This window comes from Hyaena hyaena, unplaced genomic scaffold, assembly GCF_003009895.1.
Source record: "Hyaena hyaena isolate Hyena2069 unplaced genomic scaffold, ASM300989v1 scaffold_11, whole genome shotgun sequence".
Lineage (NCBI taxonomy): Eukaryota > Metazoa > Chordata > Mammalia > Carnivora > Hyaenidae > Hyaena > Hyaena hyaena.
Window position 1 is genome coordinate 441,211 of NW_024080643.1, and position 22,331 is coordinate 463,541.

At 37.6% G+C, this 22,331-nt stretch overlaps 1 protein-coding gene across 5 annotated transcripts in view; it reads left to right on the plus strand.

The window, feature by feature from the left end:
• The window catches only part of KATNAL1 (katanin catalytic subunit A1 like 1), a 98,916-nt gene that overhangs the window by 71,560 nt on the left and 5,025 nt on the right, over positions 1-22,331 (plus strand). For 4 of the 5 annotated variants that reach the window (XM_039254793.1, XM_039254826.1, XM_039254811.1 and 1 more), the window contains 2 exons: positions 14,417-14,543; positions 16,383-18,511. In XM_039254793.1, coding sequence (XP_039110724.1) covers positions 14,417-14,543; positions 16,383-16,581 — 326 coding nt within the window. In that variant the 3' untranslated portion in view covers positions 16,582-18,511. Of the gene's footprint in view, positions 1-14,416; positions 14,544-16,382; positions 18,512-22,331 lie in introns of those variants that run through there. The other variant, XM_039254818.1, reaches the window with a different exon arrangement.

Genomic DNA, 22,331 nt, shown 5'->3' on the forward strand with positions numbered 1-22,331 from the left:
AGTTATTTCTAGTTTGGAGCTATTATGAATGAAGCTATAAATAATTCTTATACAATGTTTTTATGGATGAGTGTTTTGGATCCTTTTGGGTATGATAGCTAAGAATAGAATAGGTGGGTCCTAGGGTAGATCTGTATATGTTTACGTTTATAATACCCAAACTTTTCATAAAGGGTTGTACCATTTTACTCTTTCACCATCAATGAACAAGAAGTCCAGTGTTTCCATATTCTTGCCAACATTTCATATGGTCAGTATTTTTAATTTTAGTCCTCCTAACAAGTCTAAAATGCTATAATTATGGTTTTAACTTGTGTTTCTCTAATGACTAGTGATGTGGAGTGCCTTTTCATGGGCCTTTTGGTCATTGGTATGTCTTTTGTGCAGTGTCTTTTCAAGTCCTCTGCTCAGTTTTTAACTGGTTCATTTGTTGTTCTATTAATGCTGTGTAGTTCTTTATCAGATACATGCATCTTGAGTATTTTCTTCCAGTTTGATTTGCCTTTCAATTTTCTTTATGGTGTCTATTGATAAGGAAAAGTTTTAATTAATTAGTTATTTAAGTTTATTTATTTATTTTTAGAGAGAGAGAAGGAGAGAGAGAGAGAGAGAGAGCACACGAGCAGGGGCGGGGCAGAGAGAGAAAGGGAGAGAGAGGATCCCAAGCAGTCTGCACTATCAGCACAGGGCCCAACACAGGGCTTGAACCCACGAACCATGAGATCATGACCTGAGCTGAAACAAAGAGTTGGACACTTAATCTAATGAGCCACTCAGGTGCCCTGGAAAAATTTTAATTTTGATGAAGTCTTGTTAAGTTTTTCCTTTATGGATAGTGCTTTTTGTGTCTTAAGAAGTCTTTGTTTACTCCAAGGGGTGAAGGTTGTCTCCTATTTTTCTTTTAGAAACTATGGTTAAATCTGTGATCCATCTTGAAGTAATTTCATGTGTCTAGTATCGGTTAGAGGTTGAGTTTAGTTTTTTTCAAATATATATCAAGTTGTTCTAAGCACCACTTGTTGAAAGGAGTTTTCATTTTACATTGAGTTAGCTTGGCACCTTTGTTGAAAATTATTTTGCTGTGTGTGTGGGTCTGTTTCTCAGTATTCTGTTCTATTCCATTGACTTAAAAATAAATAAGGATTAGGCTGTCTAGTTAGGTTATCTGTTTTTTCTCGAGTAAGTTTTGGTAGATTGTCTTTCAAAGACTTTGTCCATTTCTTCTAATTTGTCAAATTTATTGGGATTTGACCTAATACAAATGTGCAAGCTGACTAAAGGGTTTATGTGAGGCTGTTGATGTCATGTCTGGTTCTGAAGCCTGAGGTCAGTAGCGAGGACAGTCAGGAAGAGAAGATGAAGTGGTGGAAAGGACAAATGATAACCTCCAGAGATGAGCTGGAACTCTGTGAGGACAGACTGGAACCTGTGTTGAGCTCTGATTGCCTCTAAGACTTCCAGCTTTGATGATTGGGGGTTCCTATTGAAGAAGCTGACACTGTTCAGAACAGTTTTAAGTATACATGTGGCTGGGGAGTCAGAAAATCTCAAGGAGGAAATCTGGCAGGAGCTGCCCCACATTAGCAGGGTGAGCCAGCAGGTAAGTACAGTATGCTTGAGCTGCAAATGCACTTCATGCCCTGAACCAGCGTTCTGTGTTGATTCATTTCTGACTTTTAAGTTTCACTCATAATGAATCATGTGGCACACACTGATCCAAAACTAGGCAATGAGGAGAATTCTAGGAAATGAAATTACAGCTTTGGTTAAGTTGACATAATACAAATATACATACCTAATTTTCCTTTTATTGTCTGTAGAATCTATAGTAATGGCTCAGTTTTCATTCCTAAAATTGGTCATTTGTCTTTTATCTCTGTTATTCTTGATCATCTTGGTCTAGAGATTTATCAATATTATTAATCTTTAAAAAACTCAGTATTTTGCTTTGCAGTTTTTCTGTTTCCTATCTCATTGATTTTTTTCTATCATTTCTCCATTTAATTTTCTCTTTCCAAAGTTAGAAATTTATACTGTTGATTTTAAACCTTTCTTCTTTTTTAAATATAAATATTTACAGCTGTAAACTTCTCTTTGTGCACTGCTTTGGCTTTATCCCACAGATTTTGCTATAGCATATTTTCTTTATTATGAATTAGAAATATTTTCTAATTTTCCTTTTTTTCTTTGACTATTGGGTTATTTAGAAGTTTATGGTTTAATGTCCAAATATGTGAGGATTTTCTAGATATTTTCTTATTGATTTTTAATTCAATTCCATTATAGTCAAGAACTACCCTGTAGAATGTCAATTTTTAAATTGTATTTAATTTATAATTCAGCATATAGTCTTTCTTGGTGACATGTTTCAGTTGCAATTAAATAGAATGTTATTCTGTGTTTGTTGATTACAATATTCTGAAATTGTTGGTCAGATCAATTTAGTGTGATAGTATTGTTCAAATCTTCTAGATCCTTACTGATTTTTTTACTCTGAGAATGGGTTGTTAAACTTTTCAGATATGATTGTGAATTTGTTTATAACTGTTTGCCTTAATTCTCTCAATTTTTGCTTTATGGATTTTGAAGTTCTGTCATTAGGTACATAAATAGTTATCATTGTTATATCTTCTTTGTCCTTCTACCATTATAAAATGTCTCTCTTTATCTCTGGTTATATACTCTTTGGCTTGATGTTAACTCTTTTTTTTAAATGTTTATTTTTGAGAAAGAGAGTGAGCAGGGGAGGTATAGAGAGAGAGGGAGACAGAGGATCTAAAGTGGGTTCTATGCTGACAGCAGAGAGCCTGATGCAGGGCTTGTGCTCACAAACCATGAGATCATGACCTAAGCCAAAGTTGGATGCTTAACCAACTGAGCCACCCAGGCACCCAGCTTGATGTTTACTTTGATATTAATACAGCCTCACCATCTTTCTTCTGCTTCCTGTTTTCATGATATATCCGCTTTCTTTAATTTTCACCCTGTCCTTATTTTTACAGTGTAGTTCCTTCAGACAGCATATAAATTAGGTCTTGCTGTTTATCCAGTTTGTCTCTGCTTTTTAATTGGAGTGTTTAGTCCATTTAAGTATAGTGTAATTATTGATATGGTTGTGTTTAAGTGTGCCATCTTGCCATCTTCCTTTTGTTTGTTTCTCTGTACCTCTTTCCCTAATTTCTTTTGGTAATGGACTATTTTTTATACAATTTAATTCCTTTGTTGAGTTTTTTACATATTATCTATTTCTTTTTTTAGCAGTTAATCTAGGGATTGCAATATGTACCTGTAACTTTTCACATTGACTTAGAGCTAGTACTATACCACTTCATGTAAAATGTAATAACTGTTTGCCTCCCCCTGCCTTTGTGCTGTTTTGTCATGTATTTTATACCTACATTCATTGTAGATCCTGCAATATAATGAGCTTTAAATTGTCAGTTAAAACTTAAAGTAAGGGGAGCACAAAAATGTAGTGTTTTCCATTTACCTACATAAAAACGAAAAGCTGCTCTGCTTTTCGTTTTTAAGGTCCAGATTTTCATCTGGGTCTATCTCCCATTTGTCTAGAAAACTTCCTTTAACATTTCTTCTGGTTTAAGGTCTGCCAGCAACAAGTTTAGTTTTTGTTATCTGAAATGTCTTTATTTCACCCTTATTTCTGAAGGATATTCTTGACAAATAATTCTGGGTTGGAAAGTTTTTTTGTTTTGTTTATTCTTTCATTGCTTATAAGGATATCATTTTATCATCTTCTGGCCTCCACTGCTTTTTGCTGTGAAGTTAGCTGTCATTCATATCATTGTATGTAATGTGTTTTTCCCTTCTGGCTATTGTTTTTCAAAATCAACTTTATTGAAAAATGATTTATTTATGCTAGCCTTTATCCACTTAAAATGTGATGTTGTTGACAGTTGTATACACCCATGAAACCATACCGTAATCAGGGTGCAGAACATATCTTTCATTCTGATAGGATTTCTTGTGCCCCTTTGTCTGTTCTTTCTCCCCAACACCTTCTATCTCAGGCAACCACTGATCTGATCTTTGCCATTATAATTTTGAATTCCATAAGTAAGATCATACAGTATGAATTATTTTGGACTTTCTTCTTCAGCATAATTGTTTTAGGATTTATCAATGTTATTTTTTTTTTTTTTACTAGTGAGTAGTATTTCATTATATGTCTATATTACAGATTATTTATCCATTTTCTTACTGACAGATATTGCATGCTTTCTTTTTGGGACTGTTGTAAATAAAGCTGCTGTCAGCATTCATGTTCAGTTCTTTGTGTGGACATGTTTTCATTTCTTTTGGATAAATACCTACCAGTGAAATAACTGGGTCATGTGGTAATATATATGTTTAACTATAGAAAACAGGTTGGAATTTTCTTGAGAAGTTGCCGTCTCTGATTGTTTTTAAGATACTATGTTTACCTTTTTGTTTTCAGCAGTTTTACTATGATGTACGTCTGTGGAGTTTTCCTTTTATTTATCCTGTATGTATGTTGGACTTTGGTATTGTTTCATAGGTCACTGGGACTCTATTACATTTTTTTCAATCTTTTTTCTACTTATTCAGATTGGATAATTTCTGTTCATTTATCTTCATGTTCATTGACATTTTCTTCTGCCGTTGCTAATCTGCTTTCAATCTTGTCCAGTGAATTTTTCATGTCAGATATAATTTGCAAATCTAGCATTTCCATTTGGTTATTAAAAAAATTTTTTTTAATGTTTTATTTATTTCTGAGAGAGAGGCAGCAAGGAAAGGTCAGAGAGAGAGGGAGACATAGAATCTGAAGCAGGCTCCAGGCTCTGAGCTAGCCATCAGCACAGAGCCCAATGTGCCCAATGTGGGGCTCGAACCCACAAACCGTGAGATCATGACCTGAGCTGAAGTCGGACGCTTAACCAACTGAGCCACCCAGGTGTCCTGTCCATTTGATTATTTTTTATAGTCTCCATTATTTGGCTGGGATTCCTCATCCCCTCATCCATTTTGTTTATCTTTTCCTTGAATTCTTTGAGATTTTCCTTTGAAAAGGTGGAAATTCCTTCCCTCCCTTTGAAGATGGATTGGACTTAGTGATTTGTTTCTAAGGAATTAATTTCCCTCCTTTGAAAATGGATCTGTTTCTAAGGAATTGAATGTAGCAGAACGATGCTATATATGACTTCCAAGGCTAAATCATAAAAAGGATAGTTTCTGCCTAGCTCTCCCTCTCTCAGAGTATATACTTTTGGGGAGGCCAGCTGCCACACGATGAATTCAAATCGCTTGTGGAGAGGCCCACGTGGTGGTAAAGTCTCCCACCAAAACCAGCACCAGCTTTTCTGTTATATAAGTTAACTGTCTTTGGATGACTGTAGGCCTGGCCTGTACATTGACTGAAGTTTCTTGAGAAACCCTGTATTAGTCAGGGTTTTCTAGAGAAAGAGAACCAATAGAACATGTGTATAGAGAGACAGATTTATTTTAATGAACTAGCTCATAGAATTACAGAGACTGGCAAGTCTAAAATCTTCAGGGTAGGCTAGCAGGCTGGAGATTTAGGGTAGAGTTGATGTCACAATTAAAGTCTGAAGACCCCTTTGGGGCACAATTCCCTCTTGCTCTGGGGAGGCCTGTCTTTTGTTCTGTTCAGGCCTTCAACTGATTGGATGAGGCCCACCTACTTTATGGAGGACAGTCTGCTTTACTGAGTCCACTGATTTAAAAACTAGCATCATATAAAAACATCCTTACAGAAACATCTTGAATAATATTTGACCAAGTATCTGGACACTGTGGCCTAGCCAAGTTCACATAAAATTAGCCACCATAAGCCCTAAGCTAGAGCTTTCTACCTAAGCTTCTCCTGAATTCCTGATGCACAGAACCTATGAGGATAATAAATTGTTATTTTAAGCCACTAAGCTTTAGTGTCACTTTCTTATTCATAAATAGATAATTGAGGGGCATGTGGGTGGCTCAGTCAGTTGAATTTTTGACTCTGGCTCGGGTCATTATCTCATAGTTCATGAGTGAGTTCAAGCCCTGCACCGGGCTCTGTACTGGCAGCTCAGAGCCTGGAGCTTGCTTCGGATTCTGTCTCTCTCTCTCTGCCCCTCCCCCATGCATATTCTGTCTCTCTCTCTCTCTCAAAAAATAAACAAGCATTAAAAAATATTTTAAAAAGTGGTGCCTGGGTGGCTCAGTTGGTTAAGTGCCATCTTCAGCTCAGGTCATGAGCTCACGGTTCATGGGTTCGAGCTCTGTGTCGGGTTCTGTGCTGACAGTCAGCTTGGAGCCTGGAGCTGCTTTAGATTCTGTATCTTCCTCTCTCTCTGACCCTCCCCTGCTCATGCTGTCTCTCTCTCTCTCTCTCTCTCTCAGAAATTAATAAAACATTAAAAAATATTTAAAAAAAAAGGAAATAGATAATATACTACTTTATGGTCAGCTAATTCTTAGATTTGGAACATGAGTTTCTATTGGCTGCTTTTTAATTTTCTTGCCTGTGGGTCACATTTTTCTGTTTCTTCACATGTTCAGTTCAGTAAGTTTTATTGTACACTCTGCATTGCAGGGAGTCTGGATCATGTTGTTTTGTTTTGTTTTGTTTTTTTTGAAGGGTACTGAATTTTACTCTAGCAGGCACTCAGATTATTGGCAGAACTTAAGAAAAGGCCACTTTACAGTTATTTCCTGTCTGTTGGCTAATGCATGAAAATAGTTGCCTCTTTTCTTTTGTTTTTTATTTGTTTACCATAAGAAGACAAGTCTGGTGCCAGTTTTTTCATGATGACCAGAAGTGGAAGCCTCACTAATAACTTTGGAAACTTAATTTTTATAACATACTCCTTACTCACTTTTGTGACTAGATCTATCTCCAGGCTGTATAATACAGTTAACTGGTGGATTTCTAGCTCACAGATACCGTCCTGCATTGTCTTTCGTGCCTGCTACTGTGTATACACAATATATTATTATTAATCCTAATAATCTTGTTACTTAAAAAGAAAAACGGTCTTTCTCTTAAAGCATGCTTAAATTACTAGTTGAATTTACAATGATAATAATCATCTTAGTTAAAGCAATAATGGGACTGATTCAACTTAGAACGTGGAAGCTGTCCTGGAATATTACACCTCCTGGAATCACCTCCTTACTGCCTGTCTTGCTTTCATTTTAGCCACATGAAATTTTGAAATTTGAGTGGTTTGTTCTAGTTTCTGACTCACTGTTTCTTTCCTTTCTCATTTTTCCTCTTTTTTCTCTTCCTTGTTTTCTAAAACAGACATCTGTGCCATCTAGTGTATTTGTATGAAATGAGTTTTAATTTTGCTGCTGTGTACAGTGATTATAAATAAGAAATTAATGCCAGTGGGGGAAAACAAAAGTTTTGCTACTTGAACTGACATCATTTAAACTTTTGTACTTTGAACTTAGGAGAAAAAACTGTAACTAGAAAAATAGTTGATGATAGCAATTTTATAAACTGCTGAGGAGAACTTAGGTATTGGAGAGAAATGCATACTTTATGATACAAAGGTAGGAATTTACTTCCTTTGAAATACTGGAGAAGAAAATAGATTTGGCTGACTGAAGGGCTTTCTTCTGAACTTGTTTTCCCTTATGAAAATGCTATGTCAATTATAGGTAATCACTTCTGAGTGCTTCTCTGCTCATTACTAGTCTGAAGGTGGGTCCCTGTGACTATAGAACTTGAGAAGTCGCTTTCTCCTAAAGCGCATCCAAACAGATCATCGTAATTAGAGCTCCACTCTAACTTTTTCTTTCATCTGGATTAATTGAGTAGGTGTTTATGTAGCTCTTTGCTGTTAGAAAGACATTTATTAGGTACTGTGGGACTATGAAGATAAATAATGTATAAGCCTTGTCCTTAGAGAACTCACTCTGTAGTTGGAAGATAGGCATACACTCAACCTAACTGCAGGGAAAACCGTGTAACGTGGGATACTACTGTTCTCCATGTTGCTTTTCCTTTTCTTTGTTTAAAGTTTTTATTTAAATTCCAGTTGGTTAACATAGAATGTGATATTAGTTTCAGGTGTACAATACAGTGATCCATCACTTCCAGACAACACCTGGTGCTCATCACAAGTGCCCTCCCCACATCACCTATTTAACCCATCCCCTGCCTCTGGTTCATGGTACTTGGAGTGGAGAATGGGGAAAAAAATAAATTCTGACTCAAGTACTTTGGGGAGACTTCATGGAGGAAGTTGCATTTTCACTAATTTCCAAAGAGAAAAACGGAAAGATGTGGTTGCTTGAAAATGAATGTATAGATAGCTCTTGTGGCTGAAGCATCTGGTAGGATAGAAGGGTCTGGAATAGACCAAACAATAACATGTGGAAAGATAATCGATCTGGAAGAATGATCTAGAAGTCGAGGTAAAATTAATGGAAAGAAAAGATTATATGAAAGTAAAAAGAAGTTGGAGGACATTTTACGAGCAAAAGCAACCTAGGAAAATAAATTTTTAGTTGGAAAAGGCAAAAAGTATAAAAGTGAGAATAGATAAAACCAAAGCCACCCTGAGGCTGCAGCTGGGGCTGTCTTTCTGGCCCACTTCCGTGTTGGCTGTGGCCGTTCCTTTGGCCTGGGCTGCCTCAGGCATGGTGGCTTTGAGAGAGTCACATTCCATACATGGGAGCTCATGGCTCCGGATGTCCCACTGCGGCCATTGCTTTTTATGACCCAGCCTTATAGGTCATATTGTGTCATTTCTCCTGTACCCCGGGTTGAAGCATTGACAAGCCCTCCCATTTTCAAGAGGTGGGAATTAGACTACCCCTGGGTGGGAGAGAGTCAAGAGCACATTGCAGAAGCATGTGTGGGATGAAACCTGGTAAGTACTTACCCTGGTAAGTACCATCTGCCGTAGTTAACACTCAGCCCAGTAACAGGCACAGGTGGAGTTTGGCTTGAGTCTCTTCCTAACGTTATGCATCCAAGTTATGACAGCTGCCTGGTCAGCTTACTGAACTCCCTTTTCAGCCCCTTTCATTTAATTATATTTTGCTTTTGGAATAACCTCCCTGAATCATTAAAGCATCTTGGAGTCTCTTAGACTCTGAGTGTTTTGTTTTGTTTTGTTTTGTGTTTATTTCTCTAAGTTCTTATCTGTCTTCTTTGTATTTATTTGTATTTCTCTGTCCTTTTATTTACTTTTCTACTTACCTTTCCCCCTCCCCCTTCTGGTATATATATGTGCTTCTTCCTACTTCGAATGCATTTTTTACGGTATTCCCATTTCCAGATTTTCTCTTTTCCCCTCTATTTAAATTTTACTGGAGCATCTGGCTGGCTCAGTCAGTAGAGCATATGACTCTTGATCTCAGGGTCGTCAGTTTGAGTCCCACATTGGCTGTACTTACATAAAACTTAAAAAAGTTTTTTTTTATGACTTTTTACAGTTGGCATTAAAGCATGCTGATTCTGTGAAGGCTTTGTTTGGCCTGGCCTGTCTTCCTTGTGTAGACTTTACTTCCCTGGGTTATCTGTCTCCCAGATGTTTCTTAATAGAAGGGATCTGGGTTTTCTCTGTCTCCTTCTAATCTTGTTTGTTGATTGACTGATGGTGGTGGTGGGTGGGGGGGACTGACTGTGGGCCAGGCTTTACATGTATTAACCCATTTAACCTTCACAACAGTCTTATGCGATAGATTCTGTTCTGATCTTTATTTGACCTATGAGGAAACTGAAGCACTGAGAGGTTAAGTGTCCTACCCAGTGAGGCAGAGCAGGGTGGTGAACCCAGACAGTCTGGCCCCAGAGTGCACACTTGTGCTCTGCACTGGACTGCCAAGTGTGCTCGGAAAGTTGTTATTACAAGAAGTGTATGATCCTTTTAACGATGTTTATTTAAATTTAGAATGTGTATTAACTTGGTTACATAGTATTGGCAGTTCTTTATTATAAATGTATTAATTACTTGTTAAATCCTTTCACGAGGTTATTAAATATCATTCATACAGTTTTATAGAGCTGCTAAATTTTACTTGGAACCTTCTAACAAACCAGTGATACAAGCAGAATTAGAAGTAGCTTTCCCCAAGTTGTAGTTACTAGGGAAAAGGATGCTTCCCACTAGGGCTTCAGTACCGGCAGGCCCTTGCTTATGAACAGGCTTACACTCCGAAGTTCATTTAAGGTGACTGTCTGGAACTTTATTTCTATGGGATAATACATTACATTAACCTGGCATTTGAGCTCTTAGGGCAGGCTGCAGTTAAACGTTCTGATTTGCAAATGCAGTGAATTCTAGTATCAGGACTAAAGGAGTGGAGTGATCTTTGTTCACTAACATTCACCCTAACTCGTGTTGTGTGTGGAGCACTATGAAGTCACACCTATGTTAAATTTGGAATTCTTACTGAGGCGTAGGGAGCAGGACCACTTTTGGGTGCAGCAGACCTAGGAGTTCCTACCTGTCCTTCTTTCCCCACTGCCCTCTGGCTGACCACCTGAGTGCAGGACTTCTTTGGCCCTATACCTCAGTGATGGGCCTTTTGGCTGGGGATGGGCAAGGGTAAGGAGCTCTCAGAATTAAGGAATTCTGGAGGCAAAGGTTTCCTAGTCACGCTCTTTTTTTCTGGCACTCCCAGATGATGCCTGCTTGCTTCTCTTTCCACTGTTCCTTTGCTTTTGTCTTACTTTGTGTGAGTGAGAAATAGAACTCACAATGGAAACGTATTAAAATTTAGTTCACTCTATCCAATACTTGGCAAACAAGCATATAACTCCCTTTCTAGCCCAAGAAATGGAACGTTAACAGACTTCAGAAGCTCCCAGTATATTGTTTCCCTAGCACAGCTCCCTTCTTGCCCCCTACTGGTAATCACTGCTTTTCCTTTTATGGAGATATTTGTTTTTTTCTTACAGTTCTCTCACCTAATGATATATCCCCAAAGTTTAACCATTTTTAAAACTTGAGTCACACTAATTGTGTTCATTTGTAGTTTGCTGCTTTTGCTCAAGCACATTTTTAAGATTCACCCATACTACGATAACTAGATGCTGTTCCTTTTTGTTGCTTATAGCATTCCGTTGTATTAGCCAGCAAGGTATGCCATGACAAAATACCCTGGACTGGGTGGCTTAAACAGCAAGTTTATTTTCTCAGTCTAGAAATCCAAGATCAAGCAAGGTGTTACTTTATTGTGGTTCCTCTTGCCTTGGCTTATAGATGGCCATTTTCTTCCAGTGTCTTCATGTGGTCTTCCTCTGTGTGTGTGTTTGTGTGTGTGTGTGTGTCCTAATTTTCTCTTCCTATAAAGATGCCAGTCAGACTGGATTAGGGCCCACCCATATGACCTCGTTTTACTTTAATCACCGCTTTAAAGGCCCTGTCTCCAAATACAGTCACATTCTGAAGCACTGAAGGTTAGGGCTTCAACATAATACTTTTAGTAGGAGGGACACAATTCAGCCTGTAATATCCATTATGTGATTATACCATGATTATCCATTATATTACTTGGTGGACATTTTGATTCTTTCCAATTTTAGTCAATTATGAATAGCGCTGCTATGAATATTTGTATACTTGTATAATGGTGAAAATGTCTAAGCTTCCTTAGGTTGAGATGCAACATTCCATCCTTGCAGTGAGTTGTGGGTCAGGCTGCAAAGCCAGAACAATAGTAGATAAATCCAGTCTGTCTTCCCAAGTGGTTGTTTCACTTTGGGCTCCTACCCACAGGTGCGAATTACTGCTGGTTCATATTTTTCCAAAGCCTGGTATTTTCCAAAACCTCAGAGTCTTTCATTTATACCAGCCTCTTCGTGTGCAGTGCTATCTCACTGTGGTTTAATTTTTATTCTCTTCATTATTAAATACAGTGAAGCCTTGGTTTGCGGCCTTAATTCATCCTGGAAACCTGCTTATAATCCAAAGCATTTGTATATCAAAGCGAATTTCAAGAACCACTGACTCAGTTGTGATCATGTGACATTTGGCGTCACGTACTGCTCGTATTGCAAGACATTGCTCATTTATCAAGTCAAAATTTATTAGAAATGTTTGCTCATCTTGCAGAGCACTCACAGAACAAGTTACTTGCCATCCAAGGTTTTAACTATAATTTGAATATATTTTCCTTTATTTATTAGCCATTTGGATTTTGTTGTTATATATCTGTTCAAACCTTTTGCCCATTTTTCTTAATTAGGTGGTCTGAGCTTTTATTTATTTTTGTAGGAGTTCTTTAAATATTCTGGATATAAGTACCTTGTTACTTATATACGTTGTAAATATCTTCTTAAACTCTGTAGCCTGTGTGTTTTCACTCTATTTAGAGTCTTTTGATGAATTAAGAGTTACTCATTTTAATGTGGTCAGCTTATCAATCTTTTCCTTTGTGGTTAACTTTTCGAATATGTGTACCTTAAGAATATTCAATCTGAAATCATTAAGATGTTTCCTGTTTGATCTCTAAAATGCTCATAATTTTGCATTTTACGTTTAGAGGAGTAACATATCTAGCACGGATTTTTACATATGGTGTGAGGTAGGACCCAATTACATTTCTCCCCCCAGTGAATAGCAGTTCTAGGATCCTTTCTCCCACTGCTTGAACCACCTATGTGATAAATCAGGTATCCACAATATACGCTTTGCTCTGCTTCTGGGCTCCCTATTCTGTATCATTGCTCTATTTACCTGAATCCCATTGCTTTGTAGTAAGTCTTAAATTCTCCCATCTTATGGTCTTTCCAGAGTGTCTTAGTTGTTCCTGTTTCTTTCCATTGCCATAAACATTTCAGTATCTGCCTGTTCAGATCCATGAACAGACCTGTTGTCTTTACGGGAATGCTTTTACTCTATAGGATCATTTGGAGGAATTTGTCAATGTATGAAATACAGAACAAATGTTGAGAAACTGTCTTAAAGACGATTAAAGAGATAAGACTATAGAGATAACTAAATGCAATGTATGATGGGTTTTAAGAAAGTTGTTAAGGCCTGGGGGAACAGGGACATTTTCATCTAGATTGTGTGTCTAGAAGCAAAATGGGTGTTCATTGGTAGCTTTTAACCTGTAGATTTAAAATACATCTAAACTCTTCAAAATAAAAGTTGGAGGGGCACCTGGGTGGCTTAGTCAGTTAAGTGTCTGACTTCGGCTCAGGTCATGATCTCACGGTTCGTGGGTTCAAGCCCCATGTCGGCTCTGGGCTGACAGTTCAGAGCCTGGAGCCTGCTTCGGATTCTGTGTCTCCTTCTCTCTCTGCCCCTCCTCCACTTGTGCTCTATCTCTCTCAAATAAATAAATGTAAAAAACAAACAAACAAACAAATAAAACAAAAGTTGGAGAAAATTAAATTTCATTTGATATATCAAGAAATATTAAGGGCTCCTGGGTGTCTCAGTCGGTTAAGCTTCCAACTTCGGCTCAAGTCATGATCTAGCGGTTCGTGAGTTCGAGCCCCAAGTCAGGCTCTGTGCCGACAGCTCAGAGCCTGGAGCCTGTATCAGATACTGTGTCTCCCTCTCTCTCTCACCCTCCCCTGCTCATGCTATTTCTCTCTCAGAAATAAATAAAACAAAAAAAAAAAATAGTAGAAAGCCAGATCCAACCTAAGTTTGCATTATCTTAGTGTGCTGTATTAATTAGCAAATTTGCCACTAAAACTGATGGTAAAAGAGCAAGCATGATGGGTTATTTAAATAATTCTGTAGTTTGTTTGAGCTTATACAGTACACATTCTCATCCTACTGGAACAGTAAGTGTCTGTGGGCTAGCTCTCCAAGTAAAACACACATTAGTGTATTTTTTTGTGACAATTGCTGATTTCCTCTATCATAGTAAATCTTTTCTATATCATACTAAAAGGTGAGTAAAGTGATTTAAAGGAGTTAGAGTCCATGCAATCTAGTTTTATAAAACTAGGCTAAATGTTGTTTTACTAAAAGAATGTCTGGCACTTGAATATTAATGATTTTATTTTTCATAAGGGATCACAGACCCTTTGTTTTCAAATCTGTATTTCACAATCTTCTTACCAACTTTTATATATATATATCTAAATATAGATATATCTATAGATATATATATCTATATATCTATAGATATATCTATTTCTACACACACACACATACACATATCTTAAGAATATTCACTCTGAAGTCATTAAGTTATTTCCTGTATTTCACAATCTGTATTTAAAACTCTGAGTTTTGTTTCAGTTTTTAGTTATTGCAGCCAAGGCACATAGGAAGTTAAATAATTCTGAGTCATGAAATGAGTTGGTAATACTAGGTGGACTCAAGTTATTGACTCCTCTTTGTACTAGTCTCTTTCTTTTCCTAAATATTAATATATGATTTTTCATCAAAATGATTTGTAAAGTAAAACATCTAACAGTAACAACAACAACAAAATCTTTTTACAGCAAAAGGAAGAACTGAGCTTCTGAAGATCAATCTTCGTGAGGTTGAACTGGACCCTGACATTCAGCTGGAAGATATAGCAGAGAAGATTGAGGGTTATTCCGGTGCTGATATAACTAATGTTTGCAGGTATTTTTTTTTTCTAATGATCTGTGACCTTAGATATTAGGTATAGATTTGGCATGAGGACTGGTCTTAAATTCAGTATAGCCTTTAAAACCTTTGACATGAAAGCAGCAATCCATTTTCTTGAAATGATTTTTCATTTGTCTTTTTTTTTTTACGTACCTTCATTGGTCATTGTTAGATGAATAAATATATAACAATATGGTCACCTTTCCTATCCTCTGATTTTTAAGAAGTTGTTACTTAGGGGCGCCTAGGTGGCTCAGTTGGTTAAGCATCTGACTTTGGCTTAGGTCATGATCTCATGGTTTGTGAGTTTAAGCCTGTCGTCAGGCTCTGTGCTGATGGCTCAGAGCCTGGAGCCTGCTTCAGATTCTGTGTCTCCCTGTCTCTGTCCCTTCCATGCTCATGCTCTGTCTCTCTCTATCTGTCAATAATAAATATACGTTAAAAAAGTAAAATGAAATGAAATAAAATAAAATGAAATAAAATAAAAAAGAAATTTTTGTACTTGGTAATAATGACTTTAACAAGCTAAGGTCAGTTTAGCCCTAACTTGGAGCCTAGCTGCATCAGCATAAAATAATATTTAGTTTTGGTTGGCATTGTTTCGCCACATGCAGAAGAGCAAGCAAAGTTGACCAATTTAAGCTGGGAAATATATAATATATACTTATATATTTAGTAACATCATAATTTAGTGACATCATAATTTGTAGATAATTCACACCAATCAATTTAGCTGGGAAATATATACTTACATAACATAATATAAGTATGTATTATATATTTCCCTTTCAATTTAGTGATATAATAATTTGTGGACAATTCACATCACTCAATGAAGAGGATTTTCTTTTATTTATTTATTTTGGTGGGGGGGGAGTGCAAGTGGGGGAGGAACAGAGAGAGGGAGACAGAGGATCTGAAGTGGGGTCCGTGCTGACAGGCTGACAGCAGCGAGCCCGATGCGGGGCTGGAACCCACGGACTGTGAACTGAAGCCAGACGCTCAATTGACTGAGCCACCCAGGGGTCCCAAGAGGATTTTCCTTTTTAGTTGATACCTTCTTAACTGTACTTAAATTGACATCAGTAGCTTTTCTTCAAAGCTATACCATCTGTTGTTCCTCACTCTTTGTACTAGTATTTTTCATGTGCATCTAAGTTTAGTGGCACATAATAAGCTTAAGGCAGTTTCTAGTATCACTATAGTAAAACATAAAATTTTGAAATTTTGGTTGGGTTGGCTTCCTATTAGCTCTTTTGGTGAGCATTAGTTGTGTACTTCTTCCAAACCTTCATAATAATTTGCAGCAGATCAGAGTGGAGCTAAAGATAGGATCTGGTGGCGCTAGATTTTATCCCTTCAGTAGCCCAGCAGGGTGCCATGTGGAGACTTCCACACCCACTGTGTGTAGATACGTTCACGTTACAGAGAAAGAGATTCCTGGCTTCACCTTCTCTAATCAGGTTGCAGACAAACTGGTGGAAGATTTGAATTATGTTCACATCAGCCATGTGTTCATTTTCAAGTGTACAGTTCAGCAGTTCACAATTCAGCGTCTGTTTCCTAACTTTCTTGGCTGTCTTTGAAGAGCAAGTGTGGAAAAGAAAATGTGGTACTATCTGAGCCTAACCTAGACTTTTCGGATTCATCAATAGTACGTTTTATGTTAAAACCTCTCTTGCACCCTCAGGGAGCTCTAAAATGGGAAATTGTGAGCAGCAGCGTGAAAACATAGAAAATGATCTTTTGAATGTTTTGTGTTAACTTTCTTACAGTTGAAAGTGTTAAAAACGTTTACGTCAGTATGTATTCACTGATCTTGTATGTTTTTAGGGACGCCTCTTTAATGGCAATGAGACGGCGAATCAATGGCTTAGGTCCAGAAGAGATCCGTGCACTTTCTAAAGAGGAACTCCAGATGCCTGTTACCAAAGGAGACTTTGAATTGGCTCTTAAGAAAATTGCTAAGTCTGTCTCTGCTGCAGACTTGGAGAAGTATGAAAAATGGATGGTTGAATTCGGATCTGCCTGAATTTCTGTCAGCGCTTTCATTTCTGGTATTTTTACTTATAAAATGTGAAGAAATTCCCTGCAGTTTTTTTAAAAACAGGTTTAGAACTTTTCATTGGAGAGATTTTTCCCTTAAAGGGAAAAAACCCCAAACCGCCAAGAGTGTAGCTATAGTTGAGAAGGAAGGAAAGCTCACATAGAGAGTCTGATGGTCTCCACCACCTGGCCGGGTGCTGCCGGTCCACGTGTTCACGCATGGGTGGCGCGTGTCCAGCCAAGGTGTCATGGAGTCCGAAGCAAGCGCCCGGCGTGCTCTTGTAGAAACTTGTTTACAGAAGGTTTAGAAGGACATCTTTTTCTCACTTGCGTCTGTTGGGTTTTTTTGTTATTTTCTAATCTTTGCTCTGAACATGAGGGACCTAGCCACGTCAACTTTTAACACCAACACTGCGTTTGTGTCAAATTCATTGTTTGTTGTTAAAAATGAGGGTTTTGAATTAAATAATGAATTTGTTAGCTAAACCTTTAGCACTCACCTCTTACTGTTGCCGTCTATCGTACAGTTAGTTGCATTTTTACGCTCTCTCACCCACCATTTCTTCTATTAGCCATCTAATCATTTCTTCAGCTTCACCATAACCTCCTGCCCTGGGGTCTTGGAAACGTTTTGTCTGGTGGTGTCTCTGGTCTTTAATATTTTTTGCTGGTACCTAACACTTCATGTTGGAAGGGTGGGAAGGATGTTATGATTGCATCAGATGCATTTCTTCATTCTAGACTTCTGGGTTTGTTTTTGCTTTTCTTTCACTATATTCAAACAGGTAACACCTTTATTTTCCTCGGCTCTAGCAATGTTTGATTTTTGCTGAACTTGAATTTGATATCCTAAATAAATACGTGGGTATTCTAAACAAGTTCACTGTCTTGTGGCTAGGGCAAAACAAACAAAACAAAATCTTTATAATCGTCCAGGTTGCTTGTTTAGCAAGATAACATTGTACATGATGAATGATGTTCATTTGAAAATTTTAGAATTATTCCTTGTCTAGCTTGAGAACTTGTACACTGCAGTAAGATTAGGATAGAAATCTGACATGCACACGTCACAGGAAAAAGCCCAGAAAAAATAGATGTATCTAATCACAAGTAGAATATCCTGGTGTTAGTTTTTTTAAATTACATTTATCCCATTTTGGTTGGGCAGCCTATGCTTGAATGGTGATGCCTTTTAAAACTTGTAGAACTTTTTAGATACTTAACAAACAAACAAACAAACACTTCTTAGTATTTCTTACTTTAAGAGATTTTTTTTCCCCTACTAAGAATTACACGATTTTCAGATAACTTAAGTCTGATTCTAAACTCCAGTATTGCATATAATGCTATAAATTATCCCCTGCTTCTCTGAGGCATAGATTATTAGAGTTAAAATCCTAAGGCATCATGATTTTATTTTAACTCTTTTTTATTTAATTCATTTACAGAATTGAAATAAGTTTTTTTTATTCATGAACTTTTTAAATACACAAGTAGATGATCCCACTAGATACTCTTACAGACAGTTGGCATCTAGTAACATATTTTTCCCCTGAGGTCCTAGGGGCAGTCATTAAAACATTTGTGTTTTGATTGCTGAAACTTCTATTTCAGTTGACTAGTTAGACCCTTTCTCTAGGTTTTGTGTCATTTGTGTTGGTATGTCTTTCTTCTTCTCTTTTAAAATTCTTCATGGATAATAGCATGGTGATTGTGATTTTTAAAAAATAATCAGTCAAGTAGTATTTAGACACTCAAGATTCCCGGAAGCTTCTCTTTGCTTTGTTGAGAGTCAGCTGTGCTTTTTTATTTCCCTCATGTCTCAGTTTGCTCTGTCAGTGGATGGCAAATGCTTTGTATTTCTTTCTTTCTTTCTTTCTTTTTTAAAAATGTTTGTTGTTTATTTTTGAGAGTGAGTGAGAGGGGGGCTGAGGATCTGAAGCAGACTCTGCACTGCCAGCAGACAGCCCGATGCGGGGCTCAAACTCATGAATCATGAGATCATGGCCTGAGACAAAGTTGGACGCTCAACCCGACTCAGCCACCCAGGGGCCGCTATGCTTTGTATTTCTTAAGCCCCTTATAGCTTCCTCAGGTCTTCTATCTAGCCTTTACTGTACAATGTACGTACATTGTCTTTATTACAAGACAGTGCGTTGCCTTACCCAGAATGAGAAAATTGTTCTCTTTTGCTGTTTTTCTATGTTGCATTATCAAATTAGAAAGAGTTCTTTCCTTTACTTCATCCAAAAACATGAGTAGTTTGGGCTCTGCAACAAAATGATGTTAGGACTGAGTTTTGTGCAATTCTGTCCTGCAGAGGCCTGATCAGATAGACCCTTTGTTCCGCCACCTTGCACTGGTTGCTTACCGTGTCCGAGGCCCTCGGCGGGGAGCCGTGTGGCTCACAGAGCCGGGCCAGACTGCTGTGTCGTACTGACGGGGCCCTTTCTCTAATTACACTGTGTGGCTTCTGGCTGCCGCTAATGAGATGAGTTCCCTTATAAAAGGAGAGGTGCGGTAGTCTGTGTGCGCTTTAGAAAGGTCATATATACAGGTGTTTCTCTTTTTCTCCTTTAAATATGTTTTAAGATAAGAAATTTGTTTGAATAATGTTACGATTATCAATCTGGCTGTTTTCATGGACCATTTCCTAAAGTTCATGTTCATTATAAATGTGTACACGTCATTGTAGTACACGTGTAATTATAAACGCATATGCACATTACGTGTTTCTGGTAAACATTTTGCTCTCAAAATCACTTTATTTAAAAAATAATTAAAGGAAATTTGTGTTGATGAAATGCACCAGCTAAATGGCTTTTAATCTGGAGACTGAAACCTTCTAGAAATCCAAGTAGGAAAATAGACAGCGGTATCACAAACTTTATCTTCTAGTCAGTAGCAGTGTAGAAATTCCAGAATGATCGAAAACACGCTTCAGGCTTGGACCTCTGCCCTCTGAACTACCAAGACCACTTGGAAGACGAAGCATGTGGTCTAGCTTCATAATTACGGGCTTCGGTTGAGCTCCTGAGATTGAAGTTTTTATGATGTGATATTTGACTGTCAAAGTGTAGGCTGAAACCACTAATTACTCAAAAAGGGAGCCAGCAAATATCTGGTGAATCTATGATGAACAGGTACATAAAGAAAAAAAAATGTGCATCAGCAGCCCAGATTTACGATATGATAGTCATTTCCACCACTTGGATATATGTACCTAACTCCTTTGAACCCAAAGTTATTGCTATCCTGTAGATTTTGCACAGCTTGGGTGTGGGTGGCCTCTGGCCTTGGAGGTCCATGTCCACTGTTGAAGCTATGATGGGAACTGTAAAGCGGAGGCCAGTTGGCATAATGACGTGTCACTCTCCCCCACTCTCGCTGCACATAAAGTGAAGGACTTGGGCAGATATTTTCACGTTGTACGGACTTTGGCTTCTTCAGTGTTAATCTTGATTATTGATTCTTTTTTGTGTAATTGTGGATCCCCACTCTTTCTCTCCTCATAGTGATAAATTAACCTTAGCCTATATCCTGTGTGATCGGCATAAAATGTTAAGGATATTTTCTGGCCTTTTCCAAGAAACGGCCCTATTAACTTGAATGAAACAGTAGTAACTGTTCTTTCAACATTTTTTTGTACCTTTTGTTCCTTAACTGTTTTGATTGTATAGTATTTTTTACATACCACTAGATCTGCGATGCACATAATATTTATGTGAATCTAAAAATCTGCTATGACAGAAAAGAATAGGAATTAACAGTTGAAGGGCTTGTTAGGGAACAAAAGTATTTGAACCCCAAACGTTATATTCTCATCTCCACTAACTATTTTTGCAGAAAAAGCTAGAAACTCCATTATAATGACTATATTTACTTATTTATACTTTCAAATTGGGCTTTTCATACTTATTTATTTAAGTTTTTAAGGACGCTTGCTTTTTTTAAACATTTATTTATTTTTGGAAGAGAGAGAACACGAGCAGGGGAGGAGCAGAGAGAGGGAGACAGAGGATCTGAACCCAACGTGGGGCTCAAACCTACAAACCATGAGATCATGACCTGAGCTTTTAACCACCTGAGCTACCCAGGCGCCCCTGAGGACATTTCTTTTTCATATTGTTTCTTTTCTTTTTTTTTTTTAAATGTTTTATTTATTTCTAGCAGAGAGAGAGAGAGCGAGCAGGGGAGGGTCAGAGAGAGAGGGAGTCACAGCCTGAAGCAGGCTCCAGGCTCTAAGCTGGCAGTCAGCACAGAGCCCGACGCGGGGCTTGAACCCATGAACCGCGAGATCATGACCTAAGCGAAAGTCGGACGCTTAACCGACTAAGCCACCCAGGCGCCCCTTTAATATTGTTTCTTAATGTGGAAACTGTAGGAGTACTTTAAAAGTAAAACCCCTAAGATAATAGATACATTTTTAAGCATTAACAAATTAACAATAATTCTTGAAATATTTATTAGGGTTTTTGGCTCAGGACCACTTTTTAGTTAAATGGTGTTTCTAAATTTCCAAGTGATTTATTAATAAAAAAAATCTATTAAGGTAATGCCATTTATTCTTTTTTATTTTACCATTCTTATTTCTTGATCAGCCTTATTTCGTTTAGATCTATAAATAATGCTGCTCTGTGCCCAGCAGTGAGTAGGTTTTATACATTTGGGGATTTGGCACAACAAATAGGGTATTAGTATAGAGGTTTTCTCCCAGTAAAAGGCTCCCATTTGATTTTGTGTTCAAGACTACAAAATGCACTTTCGTTTGACAACCTCTGAAATGACTAAATATTGCCCTTTGGAAAACCTGAATCTTTGCACTTGTTATTTCCAGAGTCTACCTCAGTTACCCAGGCTTCGTTTTAGGAGGGAATGAACTGAAACCATATTTAAATTCCGTTCACCATCTATGCACATTTGTCTGTTCACGCACTTCCCTTCTCTCCCCTCTTGCCTTCCTCCCACTACCTTTTTTTAAATTTCGAAATTTTCATTTGAAATATTTGCTTTTGCAAAACTACCTATTCCAAATTAGGCCTCTGGGAAATATCTGGGTTATTCTAATTCCCTTTTTGGGATGGCCTCATTATGTGGGTGTGTTTTGTTTCAAGACACAACACACACACCCTTTTTTCCACACGGCTACATAGATGCAAACTAACGTGATGACATGAAAAATCCTGGAACCTAATCGTTCCTGTGTCTACTTTATAAGAACCCACATGTGTATTTTCTGAAAACACCCAAAAATGGACACAGGTCTGTTCATGTGTTGTTACAGCAGCAGGGCGTTGACTTCAGGTACTGTTGCGCAGTTCCAGTGGATCATTACACGTCAAGATGGCTTACGTATGGTTACGAATTTTGTCTCAGTGTTTGTGTCTCAGTATTTTGAACCTAATTTAAGGAAAAAGATGTCTCTAAATTGTATTTATTAAATGTGCTTTTTCTTTTGCCGCGACTTTGCTAGTCTCATGAGCTTAGTCTTTGTGTGGAGGTTATGACTGGATAATAAATTTCTAGAGCATTGCTTGTTGGTGTTTTCTTTGTGCTTCATATTTGATCTACAGTCACTGATCCCCTTATTGCCATTAATGAGAGTAAGAAACCTCCAAGTTTCAGTTCTTAAAAAAATGACATATTGTAAACCTGACCTCTTGCATTTGCCACACATTATATTGATAATTTCAGGGTTGATGAAAATGAGAGTGACTTTTCAATGAATTCTAACTG